We start from the raw sequence: 26,045 nt of genomic DNA, 5'->3' as shown, positions 1-26,045 counted from the left end.
TGAAAAAGTCAAATTTTGACCCCTCCTAAAAACGGCTGAAACGACATAGAAAATCTTGTAGAGATGCTTCATAGTATACAAAGTGGGAATAAAGTCCAAAAAAGGCAACAAATCTCATAATTTAGCATGCCCACAAGGCAAAAGCATAGTATGTCTAAAAAGTCAACAAGTTTAATTTGTTGAAAAATGTCACAATTTGACATGTTGAAAAAAAGGCTGAAAACAACATACTATAGCACACATCATAGTAAAGCATGTCAAAATAAAGGCCAAAAACTTCGTTATCACAGCATGTCGAAAAAGTGGCAGGAAATGACATCATTGCCTGCACAGACACCCCGCTTCCATTCAGAAAAATATCCCGAAGTATCCGCTGCTGAACCACCAGACTACGGAGCAGCGTCTTTCCCCAAGCTGTGAGACTCATCAACTCCTCCTTCGACGCCAGAAAGATATAGCAGCACTTCAATTTAATTTCTTTTTAAATGTTTAAGAAAAATGACAATAAGTCTACCTTGTACCTTGTACCTTTTGACGCGATTTTGGATGCGATTTTGGACGCTGTGCTATAATATGACTTTTTGACACAATTTAAACAACGCGCTATAGAATGACTTTTCAGCGTGATTTTTGATGACATGCTATAGTATGACTTTTTGATGTGACGATGGACGACATGCCTGAGTATGACATTAAGAAATTTGGGACGACAGACCATAGTATGACTTTCTTTCGCCATTTTAAATAACCTACTATATTATGACATTTTCATTCATACTATGTCTTTTTTATTGCTGTTTTGAATTACATCCTATACTTTGACCTATTTGTGAAATTTTGTACACAATCTTTATGACTTTTTAGTCTGGTTCGTCTTTGTCTAAAATGATGACTTTCAGCAGATCTTTGCTTGCTATAGTCTATCAGCTTTCATCAGCCTATATTATGATTTCTGTAGTACATTAAATGACCTTTTCTACAGTTTTTGAAATGGATTACTGTCAGATTTGTTCGACCTCTCCTATGTCAGTCAATTTTTTACGTAATACAATATCATTTTTATGACAAACTATAATCTGAATACATGTCGTAGATTTGTAAGCCACAAAATGTCACAAATATGTTGCAGTTAAGTATGCCATATAAAAGTAATAGTCTAGCACATGCAATAATAAATTTCATGAAAATATCATTATATAGCATGTCATACAAAAGTGAAAAATTCAAGGTATACCATTTCATAAAAACTCAGAATGCAGCACCATAAACATAACCAATGAAAACAACTACACTTACATTTTCCTCCAGTCTGGAGAATTGCTGATCAAGTTTCTTAGGGTCTGTGTTTGGGGGCAATGAGGTGTTGGAGAGCGTCCGGGACCTATCTCCTTCCTGCGCCCCCTGCAGCAGCAGTTCTTCAGTGGCATTCAGCACCCTCAGGACCTCAGTGGTGATGCTGCGCAGAGACACCGCTGAGTACCTCTACAACACACAGGCAGACAGGTTAACCGATATCTTTGCAGCTCCTGATATTATGCAGTATGATTTTAAAAAAGTACATCTAACTTTTTTCATGTTAGAGGTTAAAATGTACATCCGATTTTTACCTGCCTACACAAAGTACATACAAACACTGGAAAATCCTGCAGCTGGATCATGATGGGACACTACTGCGTTGACATTTTATTACATAAATCAGTCAGTTTATGCCAAAGTGAGCCTCTCATACACATTAAAAATGAGAAATATGTTTTCTATATATTTGTATTAGCGTGATTCTTTTTTTTTTTTTTTTGAAAAATTAGTAATACATTTAAAGTAACTCACTCTATGCGGCTGATCTCCCAGGGTACTCTCTAAAATGAAGTTTTGCCTGGATAGGTGTGGTTTTGCAGAAATTAGCATTTCACGTGTCGGCGAGCTCCGTGATCGCCCAGCTCAGCTCGTGATCTGAGTGCCTGCTCATGAGTTTTTCATGATGGTGAGTTAAGTTACTTTAGTACAAGTTATGTAGGTTATAACTTTTAATTCTCACTATCCAGTGATGCTGACATTCGAATGTTATAGCATGCCCCATAACGTCTGCCACAAAAATATTGGATGAAATTGATCCAATCTAAATAATACTACAAATAAAAGTCCAGGATTAATGAGGGACCAATAAAGTCACACTGAAACAATTCATTGTAATCATATTTTGCATTGTTTATCTTAATCTGCAAAGCAACAAGTAACTACAGCTGTAAGATACATGTAGTGCAATATTTCTCCTGAAATGTATCTGAGTGAAAAGTGGCAGAAAATAAAGTTAACACAGTTACAGTATTTGAATAAACTGTCAGAATACAGAAATCCTGAATTATTTTCCTATGATGATAATAGAAAGTTGGACTGCGTCAAAGTATGGGCTACTTTTATTTCTAAAGCTTTGAAAATCTGGCAAACTAGATTGAATAATACCCTCATACAGGACATTATGAGGTCAGTTTGTCGAGTTTTGTCAAGTATGAAGGTGTACAGAATAAACTATTCATGTTTTCTAATCATTTCTACATTTGGTCTACAACACACTGACATCAGAAAACACAGAGCCAGTACAACAAGTAAAAGTCAAAGCTTTTCCTCATAAATGGTTGATAAAAATTACAAAATTGTTTCTGTTTGAAGTTACACTTAGGTGGGAGCTGTCCTGTCCTCAGTTTAAGGCAAACATCAAGTTAATAAACAAATATTTAGGTCCCAGTTTTGCTAGCTTAACCAATAAGCAACAAGACGACACACAACATGTCAGCTGGTCAGAATGCACATCAGGCACACAAAACTGTGTGTGACTCAGGATGTCATGGTTACTCCACCCGGCGAAACACTGCTATTTTAGAAAGTCCTGATCTGCCAGGTGGAATTACATAAAGTGACGGACACTTCCTGAAAATATCAACTGCAACAGCAGAAAAAGCAATCTTTGTAAATAGCAACAGGCCTATAGCCTACAGTTGATAAATCACTAAAAGATTCATGAGATGAAAAGACCAATTATCCTACCTTTTCAAAAAAGGATTATTTTATTTTATTTTTTATTCTGATAGAGCATCTGTTCACGGAGGAAAGGTGGGAGAGAGAGGGGATGACACGCAGCAAAGGGACGCAGGTCACAGATACTCCGCTTTTTGATCAGATATGTCTGTCCCAGCGGAACGAAAATAAAGAAAGAAGGTCCTTTGGTGTGAACTTGCACATATGTATTTGAGCGATGTATTGCTTTGCAATTGAACATGGTGTAACAGCAGAGTTGGCATTTGCTCATAGCTGGTAATTATCTGAGCAATACAGCAGGCAAAACTACACCAGGAGAATGCCGCCTGCATTTTACTGATTCACTCTTTTGCAAGACAATGTGCTGCCTTCAGACGACTGAGCAAAATGTATAGAAACCTTTGACGGGAGACATTTAGCTCAGACTTGCAGAGAACATCTGGTATTAGGGCCGGATCAAGTTCTCACCACAAACCCCTCCAGAGTCCAGAGTTAGGACCATACTGAGACCACCTCCTCTTACGGTTCTCAAATTGTTGAAACTCAACTAAAGTGGGATAACTGTGTTAAAACCTGCCCAAACAAATCACACGGAGGGGGAAAACGAAGCAGAGTGTAATTTAACCTGGTTAAAACATCCTTAATCTGCAATGACCAACTACTACTGCCCTCCTGAAGCAAAACACTGTCTCACCTGCTCCAGCAGAGTTGATATAAACTGTAATGATTTGTAAAGCTCCATGTCATTATCCTACAGCACACAGAGAGAAGCACAGAAGAAGAAAACACAGGACAGAAGGGAAAAGAAAATCAGCATCAAGCAGAGTTGTTCAGCAGTTAGTTACATTGAAAGGAATTGTTAAGGAGAATTACCCCAATATCTAATTCACAATGAGCCTTTGTAACTTTCACTAAGTTCTGTGACCACTGCAAGATAGCTACATCAAAGTGTGTTTCAGATCCATGCGTTTGTCAAGTCTCTCTGAAAGCAGAACAGACACAAATATATGTAGTTTTCATTCTAAGTGATGCCATTGCTACAACCAATTTAGTTGCATCTAGCTGTGAGAACTGCAGCTTGCTACTAGCTGAAACTCCTGGTTCGAATCGCTTCAGTGTTCATTGTTCAGGAGATTTTTAGCGGGAGCCAAAACCTCTTCCTATTAAATCAAATGGACCTGGTGAATCAGCACCTCCAAATCCGAGGCCATGGTTCTCAGCCGGAAATGGGTGGAGTGCCCTCTCCAGATCGGGGAGAAGATCCTGCCCCAAGTGGAGGAGTTTAAGTACCTCAGGGTCTTGTTCACGAGTGAGGGAAGGATGGAGCAGGAGATCGACAGGCGTGGTGAGGAGGGAGCTGAGCAGAAAGGTAAAGCTCTCGATTTACCGGTCATCTTCATTCCTACCCTCACCTATGGTCACGAGCTTTGGGTAGTGACCGAAAGAACAAGATCGCGGGTACAAGCGGCCAAAATGAGCCTCCTCCGTAGGGTGGCTGGGCTCTCCCTTAGAGACAGGGTGAGAAGCTCGGAGCAGAGCTGCTGCACCTCCGCGTTGAGAAGAGCCAGATGAGGTGGCTCGGGCATCTAATTAGGATGCCTCCCGGACGCATCCCTGGTGAGGTGTTCAGGGCACGCCCCACCGGTAGGAGACCCCGGGGAAGACCTAGGACACACTGGAGAGACTATGTCTTTCAGCTGGCCTGGGGACGCCTCAGGATCCCCCGGGAAGAGCTGGACGAAGTGGCCGGGGAGTGGGAAGTCTGGGCTTCCCTGCTTAGGCTGCTGCCCCCGCAACCCGACTCCGGATAAGCGGAGAAGAAGGTGAAGGTGAAAGACCTGGTGACTTAAACTGGTAAAAAAAAAAAAAAAAAACCCACTGAATAAAGCAGTTTCATGTTAAAAAATTATCTTTTTCTTTGTGGACGAGGACCCGCTCCCTTTGTAGATATAAACAGCTCATTCTAAGGTGACAAAAACAGAATGATTCCTGTTTTCAAGTGATCATATATTAAAGGAAATATACTCATAATATCAAATTCCATGTCATGTCTGTCCCAATATGTCCCCCATAAAGCCTACACAGCGGACCTTTAACGGGTGAAACATGCATTGTGTTTGTTTCTTGTGGTTGAAGAAAGTAGAGTGAGGCACAGTAGAGAATGATGCACTGGAACAGAAGTCATGCTCACCAGGTGCCAACGCACAAATTTAAGGAGAATAGACTGGAATGGAAAAAAATAGTTTTATATTTTTATGAGAATAAAAATCTGCTTTCAGAGAGGCCAGTCCAAACGAGTCTGCAGCATCAAAACCTCTGAGTGGACTCAAATGTGCCACAGTGTTGTTTTATTGCTAATAAATTCACTATAAGAGAATTGAAAAGATTTTAACAAATTTATCAGGGAAAGAGAGTGTTATTTCTGTTTTAAAAGTCGTGTATTCTCACTTAAATGCTCTAATCAGAACCGTGTTAGTGGAGAATAGAGGGTAGAAACATGCTTTTGAAACTGCATCTGACTTTGGTTTAGCGGGAGGTGTTCGCCACCTGCACTAATGTTGCATGCATTATCCAGAGGGAAATAAAAGAGTTCTTACACTTTGAATCTCCTCAGGTGACAGTAAACCCTCCTGCAGAGAAGACGTGCTGCTCTGCTCCACGTCGTCTGCATTTTCTTCTTTGGTTTCCTCAAGTCTTTCATCTGTTTCTTTACTTTCAGGACCTCCCTCTGCAGCACCTCCGTGTGTCTCCATCTCTTGCCACTCAGTAGCGACTTCTCTTTTTCCATCTTTTTGTTCGCCATCATTCGCTTCTGTTTTTTTAAACGCCTCAAGTGTCCCCTCAATAGCTGCATTTCTTTCGTCACGTGCTTCTGCATCTTCTACCTGCTGATTTTCATCTTCACTTTCATTTTCTCTGGAAATATCTCCTCCTGTTAGCTCTGCTACATTTTCTGCTGGTCTTTCAGCCACAGCCGACTCTAGCATAGCATCTTTACCTCCTCTGTGAAACTCTTTCACAACTTCTGTCTCCTCTGCTGCATTTGTGCTTTGTGCGTCGACAGCATTGTCCTCAAATCCATCTTCTTCCACAGTTTTCTCATCTGTCTCTAACTCCTCTGTCTCTGTATTTACGCTCCCATTTTCTGCAGCTTCATCTTTTAATGTCTCTATCTGCATGTCCTCCAGAGTCATCATCAACATGCTGCTGATTATTCTGTCAAACTCTGCAGCTTCCTCGTCGCTGTCTGCTGCTGTGTCCGCACTCTCTTCACTTTCTCTGAACTTTTCCTCTTCCTGTCCCTCCTCTCTGTCCTCTGTGTCTGTCCACTCTGCCTCTGGCTGATTTTCTTGTTGGAATTTTGTGTCAAGTGCAGATTTCATCTCCTCTGTTTTCTCTGCTAGCACCACTGTTTCTATCTCTTGTCTTTCCTCTTCTGTCAAAAGTTCTACTCTTTCTTCACATATAAGCCCCTTTACCATCCTTTCATCCTCATCTGTGACTCTGTCCTCCAAGCAATCTTTCTCTCCCTCCATCTCTGGGTCATCTTCAACTTTTGCATCACTGCTCTCTGACATTCTTTCCTCAATTTCATCCCTTAAATCAAACATTTTAACATCCAAATCTCCGAATGACTCTCTCCTGTCCTGAATCTTTCCTACTGCCTGCTCCCTCTCATCTCCTCCTTCCTGCTCCATCTCTCCATCATTCTCTCCGACTCTATCCAGCTCATCCTCAGTGGAAGAAAACTGAGAAGCACTAACTAGACTGGCCAAATCGCGCACTTGAGCGGCCTGGACGTCTTTTTCTGCCTGCAGTTCCCACAGCTTCTCTTCGTCTATCGCCTCCTCCCCCTCCTCACCTCGGCCTGCCCGGTCCAGCTCGTCCTCCGTGGATGAGAATTGCGTGGCGTTGGCTTGACTAGCTAATCTGCACACTTTCACCGCCAGCTCCTCCTCCTCTCCTGTCTTTTCTTCATCCTTGACGCCGACTCTGTCCAGCTCATCCTCTGTGGAGGAGAACTGGTTGGCCCAGACTTCTTTTTCCAGCTGACAGATTTTTGAAGTAAGTCTGTCCTCCATGTCTTCATCCTTTCCTCCATCCCATTCTCCTTCACTCTGCCCCAATTTGTCTAACTCATCATCAGTGGACGACAGGTACGTGAGTCTGGACTGTTCGATGAGTCTGTACAATCTGTGTCTCATCTCTTCATCGTCTACGTCCTCATCTTCCTCTGTTCTTCCTTCATCCAAGTCGACCTCCATCCTCCACAGCCTCTCTTCTTCTTCTTCCTCATCTACATCCTTTTCCTCCCTCTCTTCATCACTACAAGCATCTCTAAATCCTCCATCAACTTCTTCTTCTTCTGCGGTGGAGGACTCAGAAACTCGGCCTGACAGCTGTTGGAGTTTTGGAGTGTGCTCCTGCTCCATCTGATTGGCTCCATGTCCCATGATGTCACTCTCATGGTCAGAGGGTTCAGGGGTCGACGCTCCGGAGGTCAAAGTGTCAGGGGTCGCAGCATCAGACGGACTTTGGGAATCATCGTCTTTCTCGCTGTCATCCTGTAAATGTGAGAAATAACAGATTTAAGAGTTTATTCTTATGTGGTGAATGATTTCCTCTAATGTTTATCACATCTACATTTGAGCATCTTACATTTTCATGAATCGCTACACATGAACTGTAGCAATGTGATCCAACTCGATGCACTTATATTAAGAAACTGTACTTTTTTTGTCAGAGTAGGAGGGTGACTGGGGTGCTACTTCATTTTTTTTTTAAAATCATGAGCCTCAACAGAGCTATAAGTAGTCAGTTAAAAAAAATGATAAAAATCAGTATCAGAATATTTTAACATCAAAATTTGTCTTTTCTGTCTGTAAAACCAGTTAAAAATTTTTAAATGTTTGATGACTTACCTGCACTAACAAAACAGAGACTTTACTCAACCAGCTTTTGTTTTGTATATTTAAAGCAGCACTTGTTCAAGTTTGAGAAGATCTGACCACAAAAAATTTGTCATTTTTGCTTTATTAAACAACTGTTACAATCATTTGATTATGTTATTTATTTATTCATTTTCATATTTTGCACTTTATTGTAAGAGCTGTTCTGCATTCCTGTTTTAACAGCTCTAATGTTGCTTTTTTAACACACTTAAATAACAATTGTATTTGAGACCTTTACAGTAAAATTATCATGTTATTGAACTAGAATTGGCAGTTTTTCTTGGTTATGTAAAGCCTACTTGGCTACATTATTATTCAGATTTAGTTCTGGTGTGAATCATTGAGCGATCTTCCCATCTCATTTTATCTCATCGGTTTGCAGTTTTTATTTCTTACCAGCACAGAAGAAGACTGTTTCTTACTCCTTTTCCTCCGTAATCTCCTGACTTTTCCCACCTCTGGCTCTGCAGCCACATTACTCTCTTCCTCTCCTGCTCCTTCCACGTTAAAGTTCACATCAATGATGCTGGTCCTGCGGGAGGATGAAGGTCGCCTGATCTCCGGAGGCACTTTCCTCTTAAACAGAGCCAGCAGAGGTTTATGAGGCTTCCAGTTCCCCTCAGAGTCTGAGAACAGCTCCTCTCTGCTGCCCGACAGCGGGGACGCATTTCTGTTGTGGCCGTCCTGCAGGATGAAATTGGAGTCTGTCATCTTCCTGTGGATCTCCTGGAGGACAGCACCCCAGGAGCTGTCCGACTCGGGTTTGGTTTCGTTGTCAGAGCCCATTCCTTCGTAGGCGGACACCACTCCAGACTCCCTCTCCAAGGCACTGAAGACCAGGCTCTTCCTTTTGGTCAGCAGGCTGGGACGAGACAGCTGGGTGCTCTGCAGGGCGATCCAGTTCCCATCGGGGCTCTTCAGCACTGAGGACACACCTCCGCATGTGACACACACACAAATACAGATATCATGCAGACCAGCAGAGACCATATGCCAAACCAGCACACAAAGTAAAATCATGCATGCAGCAACAAAAACAAACACAGTGGAGGCACGTATTAGCTGAATGATTATTTATTATCGGAACTTACTGATATTGTAGGTAAGCTTGTGTTTAACCACGCTTTCCATCATGCTTTCCATCATCTTTTATATGTAGAATATGTAGCTCTACATTAAAATTACAGCAATTGCTTTGATAATCAATTAAGTACATGCATTTTTACGGCAAAGTTATGATTTTTTGCTTTTTTGTTGAGGCTAAATTTTATATTTAGCTCTTTAAAACCTGGGCTTATTGGCATAATGTCTTTGAAAAACTTGGGAAGAAGGCAATTAACTTAAAAGGAAATTATCCAAAAATTGCAACAAATTAGCACAAAAACAATACCATAAAACAAAAACAAACAAATACAAAAGTGTAGAGTTAAAAACAAAACAAAACAAGTAAACAACCTAGAAAAACTTCTTTAAACGTATAATTCTATAGCATAATCTTGAAAATAAAATTATAATAATTATAAATATCATTTTCTAGACATTTTTCCTTAGCTTTTTCAAAAATAATTTTCTAATTCAACTAATTTATTCCATTTGCTGGACATTTCTTGGCAATTTGCTCATTGCCATTTTTCCCTTGTTTTTTTTTTTTTTTTTTTAAGAATCAAACCAACGTGCTCAGGTTTCAGAGGCTTAAATACTTGTGAAAGACAACTTAATGCAGCACGAGAAAAGTGATGTCAAGATCTTACCAGCATTGTCCAGCCGGTCTACACTCTTCCAGGTTGACATCCCTGACCCCCCTCCGTCCTTCTTTAACGCCTGTGGGGAGTCTTGTATTAGACCTGGACCGTCATTGTCCAACAGTGAGAAGGCAGAATGTGACCTCTGAGAGGACAGAGACGACAAATAAAAAATCACACCGGATGTTAGGCATAAAATCAAGTCAACAGAGCATGTTGTCCAGTTTAACCAGTAGAGGTCATCACATGACACCATATAGATGAGAAGATTTGTTGTGCAAGTAACAACACCACTTTTCGTGCTTAGTGGTAGAATATGATCAGATCCTTCACCTAAGTAAAAGTAGTAGTAGTAGTACTACTACTAATATCACAATGTAAAAGTACTCCATTTAAATTAAAAGCCCTTCATTTAAAATCAGACTTTAGTATTCAAATGTCATCAGAAAAATGCACTCATTCTGCAGAAAAAAAACCCAGCTATGGCTGATGATTATATATATATATATATATATATATATATATATATATATATATATATATATATATATATATATGTATGTATATATCTGACACTCTAAGATTGTTAATGTTGATGGATTTATGCACAAGCAGTATTTTTCACTTGTCGCTCCTTCGGGTTAGTGTAGTCCAGTGTTTTTTTAACAGAGGGATCAAAGCTCCTCCAAAGGGTTATAAGATAATTTGAGGGGCTGCAAGAGAATTAATGGAACAGGAAAGAAGAATATCGGCTGCACAGACAAGTTGTTAAATTTTGGAATTTGAATACTGGATATGCGTCTGTTAGCAACCCTGTCTCCTATAAGGAGAGGAGGATTTTAGCAAGGTTACAATTTTATTTGTACAGCCTGACAGTATAAATCAGAAATTCTCCTAAAGGGGCTTGACACTCTTAACAGCATTTGACACCTTCCTCTACTTTGGATTAGGAAAAACCTCCCCAAAAAGCCTTTAACGGAGGAAAATATAAATTAAATAAAACCCCAGGAAGTGCAAGTGTGGAGGGATCACTCTCCTTGGATGCACACACATGCATTAGATGTTATGTGTAAAGCATAACCAACTAACAGAATTACAGTATCAAAAAAAAGTATCATACTTGAGTAAATGTTTAGTTCCTCAAATACAGGTGCAATACAGGTGCATCTCAAAAAATGAGAATATTGTGAAAAAGTGTGTTTTTCTTTGTAATTCATTTCAGAAAGTAATACTTTCATATATTGCATATTCCTCACACATAAATTGAAATATTTCAAGCCTTTCATTGTTTTAATTTTGATGATTATGTCTTGCAGCTCATGAAAATTGGAAATCAAGTATCTCAAATTATTAGAATATTTCCTACGATTAATAAAAAAATTCATTTACATACTCAATACTTGGTTGGGGCTCTCACACTACTGTAGTGTGCCATGGAGGTGATCGACCTGTGGCACTGCGGAGGTGCTCTGATGGCGGCCTTTAGCTCATCTGAATTTTTGGGTCAGGTGTTTCTAATGTTATGTTTTCCCCATTATTTACATTTTTCTAGCTGTAGGCCATAATTATCAAAATTAAAATAGAAAAATGCCTGAATCATTTTCAGTTTATCTAATGAGTCCAAATACACATTTTTACTTTCTTAAACTGATGGAAAACATTATACCTAATCACACTATTCTAATTTTTTCTCCTTGTAATTGTAGAGTAAAAGCTTAAGTGATTGTGACTTTTTACCCAGAGGCCTGATTGGTGTTTAAGGGAGCTGGAGGCTTGATCACAGCTGGACTGATGATGTTGATGAAGATCAGTGTTGTGTTCATGTGGCCAATCCTGGTCATATTCTGCCCTCATCTCAGCCAAAGTCTTCCTCCTACTAATAATCTGAGAGAGCCAGAGAGATGATTAGTGCTGCATAAAACTGTACAAACACACAACACAACTAGAATTACCACCTCATGGTTGTATGTCTCCACGCACCAGTCAAGTTGCATTTACACTTTATATCCATGTCTGCGAAAACATGGATGCTTCATAGACATCTTCACCCGGCAGCACAGAAGATCTATATAATCAGCAGTTTCAAGACACCAAAGTTTAGTGTCTGTGATTCAGACCAAATGTCTGCTCTTCTGCTGCTGAGTTATATGTAGAGTAACGGAGTGTTTTTGCAGAACATTATGAAGACACAGTGAAGTTTACCTTTGACCTTTAGGATATAAAATGTCATCACATCTCTTACACATTTGTGTGAAATTTCATCATATTTTTGTCATGCAAGAGTTATGGCCAAAAACATGTTTTGTGAGGTCACAGCGAACATTGACCATCAAATTCTAAATGATTCATTTTTGAGTCCAAGTGGACGTTTGTGTCAAATTTGAGGAAATTCCCTCAAGGTATTCATGAGATATTACATACACGAGAATGAAATGAATGCAAGGTCATGGTCACCTTGACCTTTGACTACCAAATGTATTCCGTTCATCACCAAGACCAAGTGGACGTTGGTGCCAAATTTGAAGAAATTCCCCCAACACATTCTTGATATGTCTTGTTTACAAGAATGGGATGGACAGACAATCGGAACATTTAAAAAATAAAGCCATGAAAAGTCAGCCGGTTTTAATCAATAATTTTCAAAATGTGCAGACGGTATAAATTTGAAGTAGCTAAACAGCTGAAATGTCCCCTGCTGAGTCACATTTGAATATTAAGCAAAGGCCTTTTCACACATAGTTTATCGGCCTAATCCCACTTTACAACATAAACCATCTGTTACTGTGAAAAATGAGTGTTAACAGCTCAGACAGTAAAATCTTTATTTTCTTTCGTACTTTTTGGACAATAGTTTTGGCCAGTTCCTCAATGAGCTCTCCTCTGTGCTCCCGCAGATAGTGAGCCTCATTCTGGTTCTCCTGGAGAACAAATAAAAACACAAATATTCAGTTACACACACAAACACACACACAAATACACACTCTATAAGCTGATTACTCTTTGCACACACTCTGAATCTACATATTTTCTGTACTGTAGAAAGTTTACCATACCACGTGAAAGAGGGAAGTGTTTTTAGGTTGATAACATTTACATGAAGTGTAGAATACAAGAATTAAAGAGAAATACAACTTCATGAATTTGTAGAGCAGAGTTTAATGAAGTATAAAAATATACTATGTATAACTGAATTGCGAAGTAAAAGTAACTACTTTGTTTAATTTAGCCAATGATCATTATTTTCCATTTTCTGGAAGCCAAACAATGGCCCAGATGTTTGTTTTATACTGTAGCATTTAACAGTCATTTGGATTGCAGCATAATCCTGATGGTTTTTCATAATCTGACTATAACTGACTCAAAAAAAGAGAAAGAACAACAGTCGGATTAAGAAGGAACTGCAGACGATCAAAGTACATCGATTGAAGTCCAAAAAAAGTAACATACTTAAGGGTCTGATCAATGAAAGTAGGTAGTAATAGTGCCCAATTGTGAATGAAATGTCAACGAAAACAAAATAAACATACATTTTTGGGACACAAAGTGCAAGACAGTGTGTGTAAAAACTCAGATATATGATGACAGACTATAAAAGGTGAAAAGCATAAATGACCTGATTGGAAGTGTCGAACTCAGCCTTGGAAATGGCCTCGTCTATGGCTTCCTCTGCCACCCGCAAGGCCACAGTGAGCGTCTCTGCCATGCTGTGCTCTGAACACAAACAAACACAATCATCACTGATGGTGTTGTTACCCGAATGACCCAAAGCAGGAACACACGGGGAGTAACTGCATCCTTTTCAGTTTAATTGTGTTTTCAAACCGTGTCACTAATCTGTTTTCACTACAGAGACGTGATCATCGGGTGGCTTCTCATTCGCGTTTGCAGTCACTTATCATGTTGGTGCAGTGACCTGGGAGAGTGAGGAGTACTGAGGGCAGATCGGGACGGCAAACGAGAGCAGAACAGACTGAAAACACAGCTGCATGAGATGCCAAAGAACGCAACAAGAATTGAGATCAAAATTTATCTCTGCACTGTTTCATAAAGCATCAGATTCATGGCAGCTGGAACAAATATGAGTTTATGGATTTATGAAGGGATTACAATGACCCAAAAATAACCTTCAACTGGATAATGTGGCCACAGAGGGCCAGTTGCAGCGTCTTTCTTGTGGAGATTGAATTAAGCACTCACTGTTATGAGGTTCCTCTTGGCAAATAGGGCAACTGCCCTGGGGCCCTTAAGATGGCAGGTTCACTGAATTAATTTATATAAAATGACTTGATTGCTGCATTTTTACATTTTACCTGTGTGCGGCATGCATTAGCTCTTAAACTGCCAGTTATCCAAGTAATGCTGGAGCAACCCGATCTGGTCTGATGAACAGTGGTCTTACTCAAAACCTCACTTTGGTGCATTAAGTAAGTGATAACTGGAGCCCTGCAGTGTGCGAGCCGTTTTTTGCCTTTTTACTTCTCACTTGTGTTTGGTTCAGCAGATGCTTCAAGTCTGGATTGGATGTGCATGCATACTGTTGATTCTGCAGCCCTTTATCAGCTCTAAACCCGCTCTGGGTTGCCTTGTGTACTAAAGTGTTACACCTTAAGTTCTTCTGGTTTTGTGCATGTGTAACCAGAAGATGTCTTGACACAAAAATAAAAACTGTAAAATTGTAATAATCCAAAAACAATTAAAAGCTTAACATGAGTGTACAGCACAAACAAAGATCAGTGAAATCATTATAAAATTTGTCTGCACCTTCAGTTTGTCTGTAGAATGTTGAGTCGCTCCCGCAGACGCTGCCCTCATTGCAGATACTCTCCTCGTAGGCGCTGCCCTCTGCACACACGCACACACACACACACACACACACACACACACACACACACACACACGCACACACGCACACACGCACACACGCGTGCACATACACATACACACACACAAACAGATGTTGGCATGAAAAGAAAAAAGACACAGTTGATTCACAATTTTCTCAGATCAGATGGGACATTAACCAAAAAAGATGAATGGATAAATACAAACAGTAAATTATGTTTCTTGTCTCATTTGGTTATTTACATCAATTGAATGCCTCAACGTCTAACAATAAGGTCTCTAATAACAGAAGATAGAACGTCAGTATTGAAAATAAATTTGTTCATATTCATTCATGCAGAAATCTGAAATAAGCTGTCCCTAATGAGAATTTTTCCTCCTCCCATGAGAGCCCTGTATGTTTTATTTGATGTCAGGTTTTTCTGCATCACTGCAATATATCAGTTTATATATGAATAAAGTTGAATGATCAATGAAATTTAATCCTCCCATTGGACATTAAGCTGCCTTGTCTACAAATTAAACCTGAAACAAGGAAATATAACCATAAACCAAATCAAGTTGATGATATATCTGTGCTCTGAATATCAAAACCAGTATCTTTTACGTATAAAAGTTTTAAATTTTAACTACATGACCTGATTTTATAAAGTTGGTTAAGTTTAAATTAATTCATACAACTCAAATACACACAAGAAATAATAATAATAATAATTTGTTAGTTTTTGAAGCAGTGACAAACCAAAGCAAGTTTTGCTGATCGATGAGGTGTAAGCTGAAGCCTCAGTTTATTGGACTTCCCCTTTTCACATTAATAGTTTTGTATTGTTTGCTGAAGGAGCAGGAAAAAGGTCAGTCACACTGTAGATAGTTTCTCTTTCCAACTCGGAGCTCGAGTTCTTTTCACGTCATGTAAACATTCATGCAACAATGCAGCCATTTGTGGTTATATAAGTGCATTAGAGCGGCCTCGCAAGTGGTATTACCAGGCGACCTGATCTGCGACGCTGGTTCAGAGGTACAGTAAAGTACAAAGGGTCACTTCCAATCATTTTAAGGGACAAAGAGAGGACTTAGATCGAGTGATATGAAGTGTAGATATATTATTTTGAATATCTAGAGAGCACTCTACTCTGCTTTGCTAAAAAAAAAAAAAAAAAAAAAAAAAACCTAGACCCTAACATGAGTTCACTGATGAGAGATATCCTGTAAATTCAAACAAAATGATGTATTTCAGGGACTGCAGTGTGGACTTTGGTCCTGTGACCCCCGGCGTGTGTGTGTGTGTGTGTGTGTGTGTGTGTGTGTGTGTGTGTATGCAGACATCTGTGTTGTAACATCTAATGAGTCAGGACACATTTGGCTGCAGCACAGGCACATGAAAAAGACTCGTGACCTACACAGTTTCCTCCAAAACAGCAGCTAAAAGGTCAGAGTGACCCTGAAGGCACCATGAGGAAGGTGACCTGGCAGTTTCATATGGGCAGTGTATGTCACTGTAATAATAAGATACAATCATGGTAGTTGCTCTTGATGTAGTAATAAAACATTTAGATTTTCAACCAAAAATCCTCCTAAACTGTAACAGAAGCAGAATTCATCAAGAGCATGATGACACATGATGTCGAACGTCATAATGTTGGCCGTGCAAAACACCCTATATGGTAAATCTTTGTAACATCCAATTTGCGACAACCTCTGCCATACTTATACACACTATAATTGCAATAGCAAAACACAAACTGTTTGTCTGTGTTTGAATTATCTCAACTTCATAGAGACAGAGACAGCACTACAGACGAAGTTTTTTTTGTCTAAATAACAAATAAAAACAATGGTTAAAGAACAAGTAGACCGAAAGAGAATAACTAACAATACTTTTTTTTTTTACTTGTAATTTTCAACACTGACTTCTGTTTCTACATTGCTGACAACATGTATTTAAGCAGGCGCTTCAGATCAAATCCACAGTCACACAAATGGACTGAAAAATACAGCTTATTGCTGCACTTCTGAACTCAAACATCTCCTCAGTCTGACAAGTGTGACGAACTGCCATCACTGGATCACATGCACATTTACTTACACATCAACCCAAGTCACTGATGATGAGCAATACTGAGCAATACATCTCTCCGTATCTGTCAAACTGCAACTTTACCTTTTGTTGCTTACTTTGCACGCTTGTTGGTTGTTGGTTTTGTTTATTATTGCTTATAATTTTGTACTTACATTGCTTCAGTTCTGTACTTTTTATCATTGCATATTCATTATTTCTTTTTCAAGACTTTTTTTGTGATCTTTAAATGCAATGCCCCATTTGAGGCTGTTCTAACTGAAATTTTGTTATGCTTACACACTGACAACAAAGTTCTTAAATGTCTTGCCTGTAACTCTATACTGCATGTAAAATAGCATCCAGTGATGTTTACTGTACTGCGTGTTCTCTTCCTCAGGGTCACTTTGTTATTTAACTTTACTCTTTCGAGAAGGATTTCTTTGAGCGCTGTTGCTGAGCTGTGGCATTGTGTCTGGAGGGGGAAATGTTTCACTGCAACGCAAATCTCAAACAAAGATGATGCCTCGACCCACAGCTATTAGTCCCCAAATGTCAGCTCTATTAATGCTGATGCTATTCATGCGGCTCGCATTGTTTTTATGCAAAGTAACGTCAGCAGAGCTTTCCATGAGTCAGACTATGCAGATGCAGATTTGGCAGCTGAATAAACACTGTTGAATTTCCAGTTTGGGTCAAGTTATAAACAAATTAAAATGTATGATACAGTGTGTGTGTGTGTGTGTGTGTGTGTGTGTGCGTGCGTGTGCGTGTGCATACAGAGAATGAAAACGGTAAACCAGAGCGAGACGCCCAGAGGTGGCCCGATGCCAGCCCACATCAGTCCTCCTCCCACAGGGGTCACAGCTCTGCATCATCTGCAGTCGGTGACCTCTCCTCCACAAAACACTTATAATTCTCTAAATCCCTTGTCTGTTAAATCAGATCAGAGACTCTGAAGTAATGGTCCAGAGATGCACTCCTCCGCCTGTACATACTGGAGCATATGCTGCTGGGTGAACAGTTACATTCAAAGCACTGTATAGTGCTACAAATACATTTTCAGCATGACTGACGCCGGCAAAGCTCCGAACACTGCCTGTGGTTGCGCAACATGCTTCACAATAAGCTGTGTAGGACTGCTTAAAGACACACGCCACTCTGAGGTTAGAACATGTCGGGATCGTAACCAAAAATTTAGCTCTGACAAAAAAGACAAATGGTGAAATATATTGAATGTTTTTCATTAATCAAACTTCAGATTTTCTTTTTTTTTTTTTTAAATCTTTTTGTGTGTTAGTGTGTGTCCCTTTTTACAATCATTCTGTGTCACCTCTATCATTTGCTCTGTTTCTGCATACCCTTGAACAGAAATCATCATCTTTTTCCCAAACAAAAATCAAAACCACAACCTCCAGGCCAAAAAATAGCATGCCAAAAATGTTACGTTTTGATGAAGATTTGGATATTGCAATAATGCATGCCTGCTTTGTTGTATTCATAAAGATCTACACCAAATAAAACAACTTGAAAATGCATTTCAGTAAAGCCTAAGCTCTTTCAACCAGTCAAGTTGCAGTTTACATCCCTGTCTGTCCAGAATCAGCTAGCCATGGTCAGTTATGCCCAAAAATGTGTTTGATGAGGTCACAGTGACCTTTGTCCTCAAAATTATAATTTCATCCTTAATTCCATGTGGACGTTAGTGTCAAATTTAAAGAAATTCCCTCCAGGCAGGCCTTAGATGGTGCGTTTACGAGAATGGGACGCATGAACAGACAACTCGAAAACATAATGCCTCCAGCCACATCTTTCGCCGGCACGGAGGCTGTATAATATTTTTGTGATGACACAGTAAAGTTTAAATTGGCATCGACCCTTATATACTGTATTATAAAACCCAACAACAGCACTGACCTCCTGATCTCTGCTGAATGTAGAGAGAGAAAACAAACATTAAAAAAAACTTGGAGCCTGGCAGCATCAACAGTAATCTGCTGAAGTTATGTGAGATGAAAGCCAAGCAAAAGCCTAATCCTGTTTCACTCTCCTCCCAACTTGCTTTTCCACACTGCTTTGAGATATGATGCACAGAAATATACACGCACAAAATAAATCAAGCACATGGTGTGTATAGGTCGACAAGAATCTCCTTATAGAAACACGCTATCAAGTCTTATGAGAAAAAAAAAAATCTCCCTGCAGTAATCCATTTACAGCTTTTAATATGGGATTTGGTTTGGAGAAGAAGATTTGAACAAGTCATATTAAGGATTTCAGGACCCTTTTAGATGTTGAATTTACAAGTTTCATTCCTTGCTGTTTGTTTTATGTTTCTGCCTGGTCAAGTGACCATCAGGTTTTAACTACAACACTAATGAACAGGTGGTTTACCAGTAAGCTCTGAAAGCGCGCTGTGCTCCGCAAGGTGCTTCCTGTAAAGAGTCTTCAGCACTTTGGCACTGCCGAACCTCTTGAAGCGCGTCTTCACATTAGTGTAGAACCACTCCAGTGACTGCGTCTTCAACAACCTGAGAGAGAACCACAAACAGACCTGCAGTTTTAAATATGATCAATAGATTCTGATACTTTGTCAACATGTTTGATTAAAGCAAACTGAATGAATTAAATCAACATTAACAGATTCACACTTTGTTTTACTGTTGATATTATATGCTGATGATACAGTTATATTGGTTTTAAACTGCTGCAGCTGGTCTCTAACCCATTTCCAATTATCATTCGTAAAGCTATTACCAGATGATAAACTGCAGGACTGTTTTCTTAAGTCCTATTCACACCGGACGAGTAATATCTGAGGACCTCATGTGATGTAGAAAATTACCCTCCCACATCTATATTTTGTGTGTTGCATTTGCATGTGATATGCAAAGTCTGTATTTTTTTATGTTTACTGACAATCTGTTGCAGATATGATGTGAAAAGCTAGGGGTTTACACATGGATGGTAAAGATCAATATTTGAGCAAACTCCTTTTATATTCCTCATTCTAATAGTTCTGTGCACAAAAATTGGATTAAATTAGACATTATTTAGACATTATTGCCCACCTCACTGGAAATATGTCTGCCTTCGCTCACACACAAAGGTACATAACAAAATAGAGAATTAAAAAAAGCACAAATGTACGCAAAATGAGGGACAAATCGCATCTTGTACTGATGGAATAAGGCACAATGCTTTTTTTTAAGTGGATGAGCTCATATAATGCAATAATATTTAAAATTGCAAACACAGCCTCCATAATTCTCTACCAGGAACAAGGCAGGAAAGAAACATGGAGGAAACAAAAAATGAAATATGACCCCAAATCAAATGTAGATTTGTATTTGACTAATAACATCGCATGACTTCTGTGTTTGACAGATTTTTACTTGTCAAATTACGGACACGGCAGATTAGCACAGGATTAAGATCACAGACGGCCTCCGCAATTATTACAATTCACTAGAGGTCTCGAGGTAATACTAGTCCTGTGTGAACAGGGCTTTAGAGTTATTCTGTGGATTATAATAACAGTGATATAGAATATATGTATATATATTTATATAAGATGCTTATGTTTTTGTCGGTGTACAAATATGTAAAAGAGAGTTTTGATGTATATGTAATTAGTATTTAAGATTGAGAATGAGCTGAGATCTAATTGAATGTTTAGGAATGACAGCTGTAGGTTATCGCAGAGATATTCGTGTCAGCATATTAATGAGTTACCATCTGTTCACTGTGCGCTTGAGTTACAGTGTGACAGGAGCCGAGCAAGAGTGTGAACAGTGAGTGTGTGGACAGTGTGTGTGTGTGGACAGTGTGTGTGTGGACAGGAGGTGACAGAAAGTCTCAAAGTGTGAACCGTCTTTAGGCTTCGGTCTGAGGTGTTTCCTCGTGCAGACAGGAGGAGGAAACTGTCAGTGAGGTTTACCAGCTCTCATGTCAACTCTGTCTAATTAAAAAATCCTGACGTCCTTATCATTAATGTGACAGCTGAGGTGGAAGAAACCCATTTTAGAAGAATTTTCTCCAAGAAGTTATTTGACAGCTCTAGACATTTCCGAGGAAGTGATGGTTTGTTTTTAAAGTGCAAAATCATGAACTTTAGGTTATGAAATGTTCATTTGAGCTTCAGTGGTTTCCTGTGAATTTGGATTTTTTTTCCCATACTATAGACTGCGACGACTGTCTGCCTTCATACCCAATGCCTGCTGGGAAATTTGCAGCCACCCATGATCCAGAATCAGACTAAGTGGGCGCAGAGAACGGACTGACAGTACAGATTAGTCAACAAATCCCATTAACCAACAATGAATTTCTCTGACTAACAAGTGTTGTCTGTGTAGCCAAACTGATACAACTTCCACAGGAGAAGAAAAGACTAAAACCCACTGATGAAATTACAGCCTGTAATTCTGCAAACACACCGACAACTTTTTGTGTGACATAGACCTCTATTGCTTAATTCAATTCATCATTTGTCCCAAAGGGCAATTTGTGTTGCAGCAAGTGTAAAAACAAAATAAAAACACATAAATCACAAACAATATGACACAGAAACGTACAAGAGTTGACATTAATCTGTACACCGGGTGAATTGGACCTATGCACATTCACGCTCCACAGGAGCAGATTAATGTGTCCACCATAACTCCACGGGGCCTATAATAATTCAGTGGGCGTTAAAAACGAAAACGTCTCCTAATAATGTGAACCATTTCCAGTGTGATGACCTTCAAAAGGTCATGACAGTCACAATAATGCAGTATCAGGACCAGTGTGCTGCAATATCGCTCACAAGTACGAGATGTGCTGTTACTGTCACATATACATCATCATCATCAATACTACAAGTACAGTATGTATTGTCACTGTAAAAATAATGTTTGCCATCCTTAAATGTAGCTACAAATTAAAGCGTCACACTTTTGCAGTGGGGGACGTGTTCCTTTATTACCGTGAAGTTGGGCGCTGTTGTTTATTCTAAGCATTGTGAAAATAATGTTTGTAAACTCCCGTTTTGAAGCCTCGAGTTAAGCCTTTGGCCGTTGCCAGTTTGAATTTTTAGAGACAGAAGTGACCATATTTAGGTGAAAGGGTGGATCTGACTGAGTAGCTTAAAGACGCTATTGGCAGATAGCCTGTAACGCGTCCAGGTATGATCACTTCTGGCTCCAAAAACACTTGAGGGTTCAAATTGGGAGACCACAAACCAATTTGTGACATCACAATGGCTATGTCCATGTTTTGAGGCTTACTAAACATTTAGACACCAATCTTATCCTTTAAAGGCCCAGAAACACGAAACTGACATCAAAGAACTCACAGCAACGAAAGCTGACTGTTGCAAGGAAACAGCTCTTTATACCAGAGTCCACTGTGGTCTGTATTCATCATTAAATAAGGGAAAAAAGGGAAACCAAGAGGACCAATTCAAGATGCTACTTAGCCGGGTAGGACATTGACAAAGGATATTTACTCGAACTGTTACTGCTAATGAGAAGTTTCTTTTCTTGATTGCTGAGCTGAACTGCCAACCAGAGCAATTTCATTTAACAACGGGCTCTGCCATCTGACAGCGATTCAACATGCTGAAACTACTGAAAAAAGACGACAAAGGGTTGACAATAGCTAATGCACGACACAAGGCAAAAAACTAGCTCAACAGACACTCATCAATCACCCCAACATTAACCAACAGCCCACAGTCGGTGGCAGGACCTTAAAATTCAAGCGTCAACCCCTGAATGCCAACTTACATCACTACACGTTTTCCAAATCAACCAACAGGTTTGTGCCATACTCAGAGACTGAACAAACATCCATAAACATGTCACATCTGAGCTGTATCACCAAATTTCGACATGTTGAACTGCAGCAAAATGAAAAAACAGCAAACATTTGAAAACTGAACGGTGCATTTTTCTGTAAACAAAAACAGAGAAGCTGCATTCAACACTACAAAAAGAAATTAAATAAAAGAAAATGAGTAAATTGCCTTTGTACGTACATTTTTCTTGCAACACCATAAACTGGTGCATCTTTTTCTGTCATGTTACAAATATTTCAGTCAGTGGAAGACTTTATCCCGTTCTGTATCTTAGTGACTCTGTTGTGAGTAATAAGTTCTAAATCCATCTCTCCAGCAGCAGAGTAAGACCTTAATAACCTTTGACGTCACCGTCAGCCTCTCATCCTTCACTTATCCTCATGCATTCGACACACATCATCTGAATCACCGTCGCCACCACCGCTGCCTGACCTTACCTGCTCTTCTGGCAGGCGGAGCAGAGCCAGGCTTTGTCCCGCTTGTTGTAGACCCGGCAGGCCTTGCAGACGTTGTAGTGGCAGTCGCGGCACTGGCGCTTGGGGTTGAGCAGGAAGGTGAAGGGCGAGCAGCAGCGGATGCAGCAGCGCTGGTTGAAGCAACTCTGCCGTGACAGCAGGAGGCAGCGACTGCCCTCCTCGTCCAGCTCCTGCTTCAGTTCGCTGTGGGGAGGACCAGGAGGAGGGGGGAGAGAGAGGGGATGGTTAGAGGGAGGAAGATGGAGAAACCAGAGAGAGAGAGGGAGAGAGAGAGAGATTACAAAACGGAGGGTAAAAACAGAATATTTAAGTCTGAGTACATATGTGACAGGGAGATATAGCTCCTCTCTGTGGGTTTACTGAGTCAAACAGGATGATTGTCACAGTGAGGACACGACACAAACACACAGCCAGTCACACACTGATCCTCTGCCCCCTTTTAATGAAAATGGAGCACAAATTAAAGTGGTTTCACAAAGTCGGTCACTTTAATCAGTTTCTAAACATCATGTAAAAGCAGCAATATCTCTCTTATGTACATTAGTCACTGGAAAATGGTGACATGCAATAAGAGCTCTTATTCAAAGTGAAATTCTCATTCATAATTGTCTTAACTGAATATTTGAAGAGAGAGTACTTACTATTATTTATTTCACATTCATTTAACGGTTCCCTGTTGTGTTCATGAAAAGGTTAAAGCAGGCAGATATGCTGAATAATACATCAGTGTGTTTTCCATGATAGCAGCAGCAGCTTTTCTGCCTATATACAGAGAATCATAAACGCCTATTATTGCTTTAGTGGCTTTTTTCGAGCTTTTAATCTTGTGACATGTGACAATTTTAGCAGTTATGGTGTAATAGATGCTCAGATTTCCTTTTTGAGCACTTTACTATGCAGAATTAAAAGAAAAAACCAATGTATAGACACATACAGAAGTAATCCCTCTAAATCAGCATTTATAACCCACTAGAAGTGTGTGGCAATGTATTTTTCTGCAGAGACTTTGCCTGTATTTTCTTATTTTCCTCTCATTTTCTGTGAGTGGGATGCACTCAGGTGACATAAGCAGCAGTCATCCGAGAGAAATTGCACCAAAAAAATGCAAATATATAGAGGCAAAATGCCAAACCGCAGTAAATCTGGGGTTGGCTTTACTTTCTCTTTCAGTGGCAAGCATGTTTTCATCAAGCAAAAACCTCTGAGGCTCGAAAATGAAATGCCAATGTGAACGCTGAAAAATGCAGTTCCTTTAATGGCCACTTGAGATCACTTCTAGCTCCAAAAACCCAAGATGATGACAGTCAAAATGCTGAAGTCGAGGCTTTTAAAGAACAGTCCACAAACCAATGGGTGACGTCAAAGTCAAACATTTATACAGTCTACGGTTTACAAACAGTACCCAACAATGTCGCATGCTATACCGTCAAGGTCTTTTCTTTCATTCTGGTTTAAAAAAAATAAGCTTCATTATCAGAAATGTTGGAGCAAATGCGTTTGGTATTAAAAGTGCTTTAACATATAGTAGAATATAAAGTCCCTAAGATTTTGTATTTAAACCTTTGAAAATTCTGAATGCAGGACTTTCAATTACTATTTTACCACGTGTACACTGTGGCATGGCTTCTCTTTAAGTTAAAAGTAAAAGTACTTCTTCCACCACTGTCACATATGCTGCATCTCAAACAAATGCAAACATGTCAAACATCAGCTAAAAGAGGATGGAATAAGAAATTAAAACAGGAAAACAAGATGGATGGAGGCAGAAGAGAGACAAATTGAAACCAGTGTAAGAAGGAAAGTGTCACAAAAAATCCATTATTTTCACATCAGGACTGCAGGAGCATCAGCCATGACTGAATCATTTATAGGTGATTACTGCTGGAGACTGATGGAGTCTGACAACACGAGGACAGAGGCAGGAAGAAGAAGAGCCACTGCGGGTTTCAAAGTCCATTTGATTTCATTTCTAATGTCCAAGACTCAAAATGTAAAGCCAAATTTAATTCCGTAATCCCCTGATACCGAGCTTCTATATCGCCTGTATTCACAGGAGAAAAATCCACATGTAGATATGGTTGTTTTAAAGTGAATTTGAGGCTAAAAAGAAGAAAAAAGAAGCTTGATAAATAGAGAATTACACATGTAGAGAAGCAGCCAGCAGCCATTAAACTACAGTTACTGCCACATGGTTGTATTCATCCGCGCCCAAGTCAAGTTGGACTTACAGTTTACATCCATGTGTGTGAAAATATGGATGCTTCACACACATTTTCCCTCTGACAGCACAGAAGGTCACACTGACCTTGACCTTCGACCATCAAAATATACTCAGTACATGGTTAAGACCAGGAGAATATCTGTGCCACATTTGAAGAAAGTGTCTTGAGACACTGTGTTCATGAAACTGGAACAGACGAGGCCACAGTGACCTTGACCTTTGACCACCAAACTGTAAGTGCACGTTTGTGCCAAATTTGAAGAAATTCCTTTAAAGTGCGATGGAAGCAAGGTCATAGTGACTTTCACCTTTGATCTTGGACTACTAAAATCTATCAGTTCATCATTGAGTCCAAGTGGACATTTGTGCAAAATTTAAAGAAGTTTCCTCAAAAGTTATTGAGATATCGTGTTCATGAGATCGAGACAGACAGACGTCCTGCACGTATAGACAAGCCGAAAATATAATGCCTCCAGCCTATTGCCTGCACGGAGCCATTAAAACAAGAAAATATGTCAAAGCAACTGTAATTCACATCTGATATAGCAAAATGATGAACAAGGAAAGAGAATTCCCCTAAATAACACAGTTGAAGCTGCAACTACAGTAACAATGTCTTTCATTGTCATTTTCACTTATTTCCTCTATCAAATTAATTGTATATAAACTGTCTATAAAATGTCAAAAAGCAGTGAAACATTATCCACTATCTTCAAATATCTCTCTCCATCTGTCTAAAAGGAATAAACACCTAAACAACAATTGATTGCAGATTAAATTTTCTTTGACTTGATTAGTTGTCTCATCTCTACACATTATAGAAGTCCCTTTAAAATCCTAATGTCTTGGCGCTGCAACACTGGCACTAACTTTTAGGTCACATT

At 39.6% G+C, this 26,045-nt stretch overlaps 1 protein-coding gene across 3 annotated transcripts in view; it reads right to left on the bottom strand.

Annotated features, from left to right (window-relative positions):
* myripa (myosin VIIA and Rab interacting protein a) overlaps nucleotides 1-26,045 on the bottom strand; it is a 42,711-nt gene that overhangs the window by 6,871 nt on the left and 9,795 nt on the right. Inside the window, exons 3-13 of one of the 3 annotated variants that reach the window (XM_042498006.1) lie at nucleotides 22,902-23,123; nucleotides 19,020-19,156; nucleotides 14,489-14,569; nucleotides 13,341-13,438; nucleotides 12,565-12,645; nucleotides 11,465-11,611; nucleotides 9,737-9,872; nucleotides 8,382-8,920; nucleotides 5,631-7,598; nucleotides 3,728-3,784; nucleotides 1,297-1,482 (exon numbers count right to left, since the gene is read on the bottom strand). In XM_042498006.1, the coding sequence (XP_042353940.1) occupies nucleotides 1,297-1,482; nucleotides 3,728-3,784; nucleotides 5,631-7,598; nucleotides 8,382-8,920; nucleotides 9,737-9,872; nucleotides 11,465-11,611; nucleotides 12,565-12,645; nucleotides 13,341-13,438; nucleotides 14,489-14,569; nucleotides 19,020-19,156; nucleotides 22,902-23,123 (3,652 nt within the window). The remainder of the gene's footprint in view (nucleotides 1-1,296; nucleotides 1,483-3,727; nucleotides 3,785-5,630; nucleotides 7,599-8,381; nucleotides 8,921-9,736; nucleotides 9,873-11,464; nucleotides 11,612-12,564; nucleotides 12,646-13,340; nucleotides 13,439-14,488; nucleotides 14,570-19,019; nucleotides 19,157-22,901; nucleotides 23,124-26,045) is intronic. The other 2 variants (XM_042498008.1, XM_042498009.1) reach the window with 2 other exon arrangements.

Source organism: Plectropomus leopardus, chromosome 12, assembly GCF_008729295.1.
Source record: "Plectropomus leopardus isolate mb chromosome 12, YSFRI_Pleo_2.0, whole genome shotgun sequence".
In the NCBI taxonomy this organism is placed as follows: domain Eukaryota; kingdom Metazoa; phylum Chordata; class Actinopteri; order Perciformes; family Serranidae; genus Plectropomus; species Plectropomus leopardus.
The sequence above is the reverse complement of the archived record's forward strand: the minus strand, read 5'-3'. Positions and strand labels throughout refer to the sequence as shown.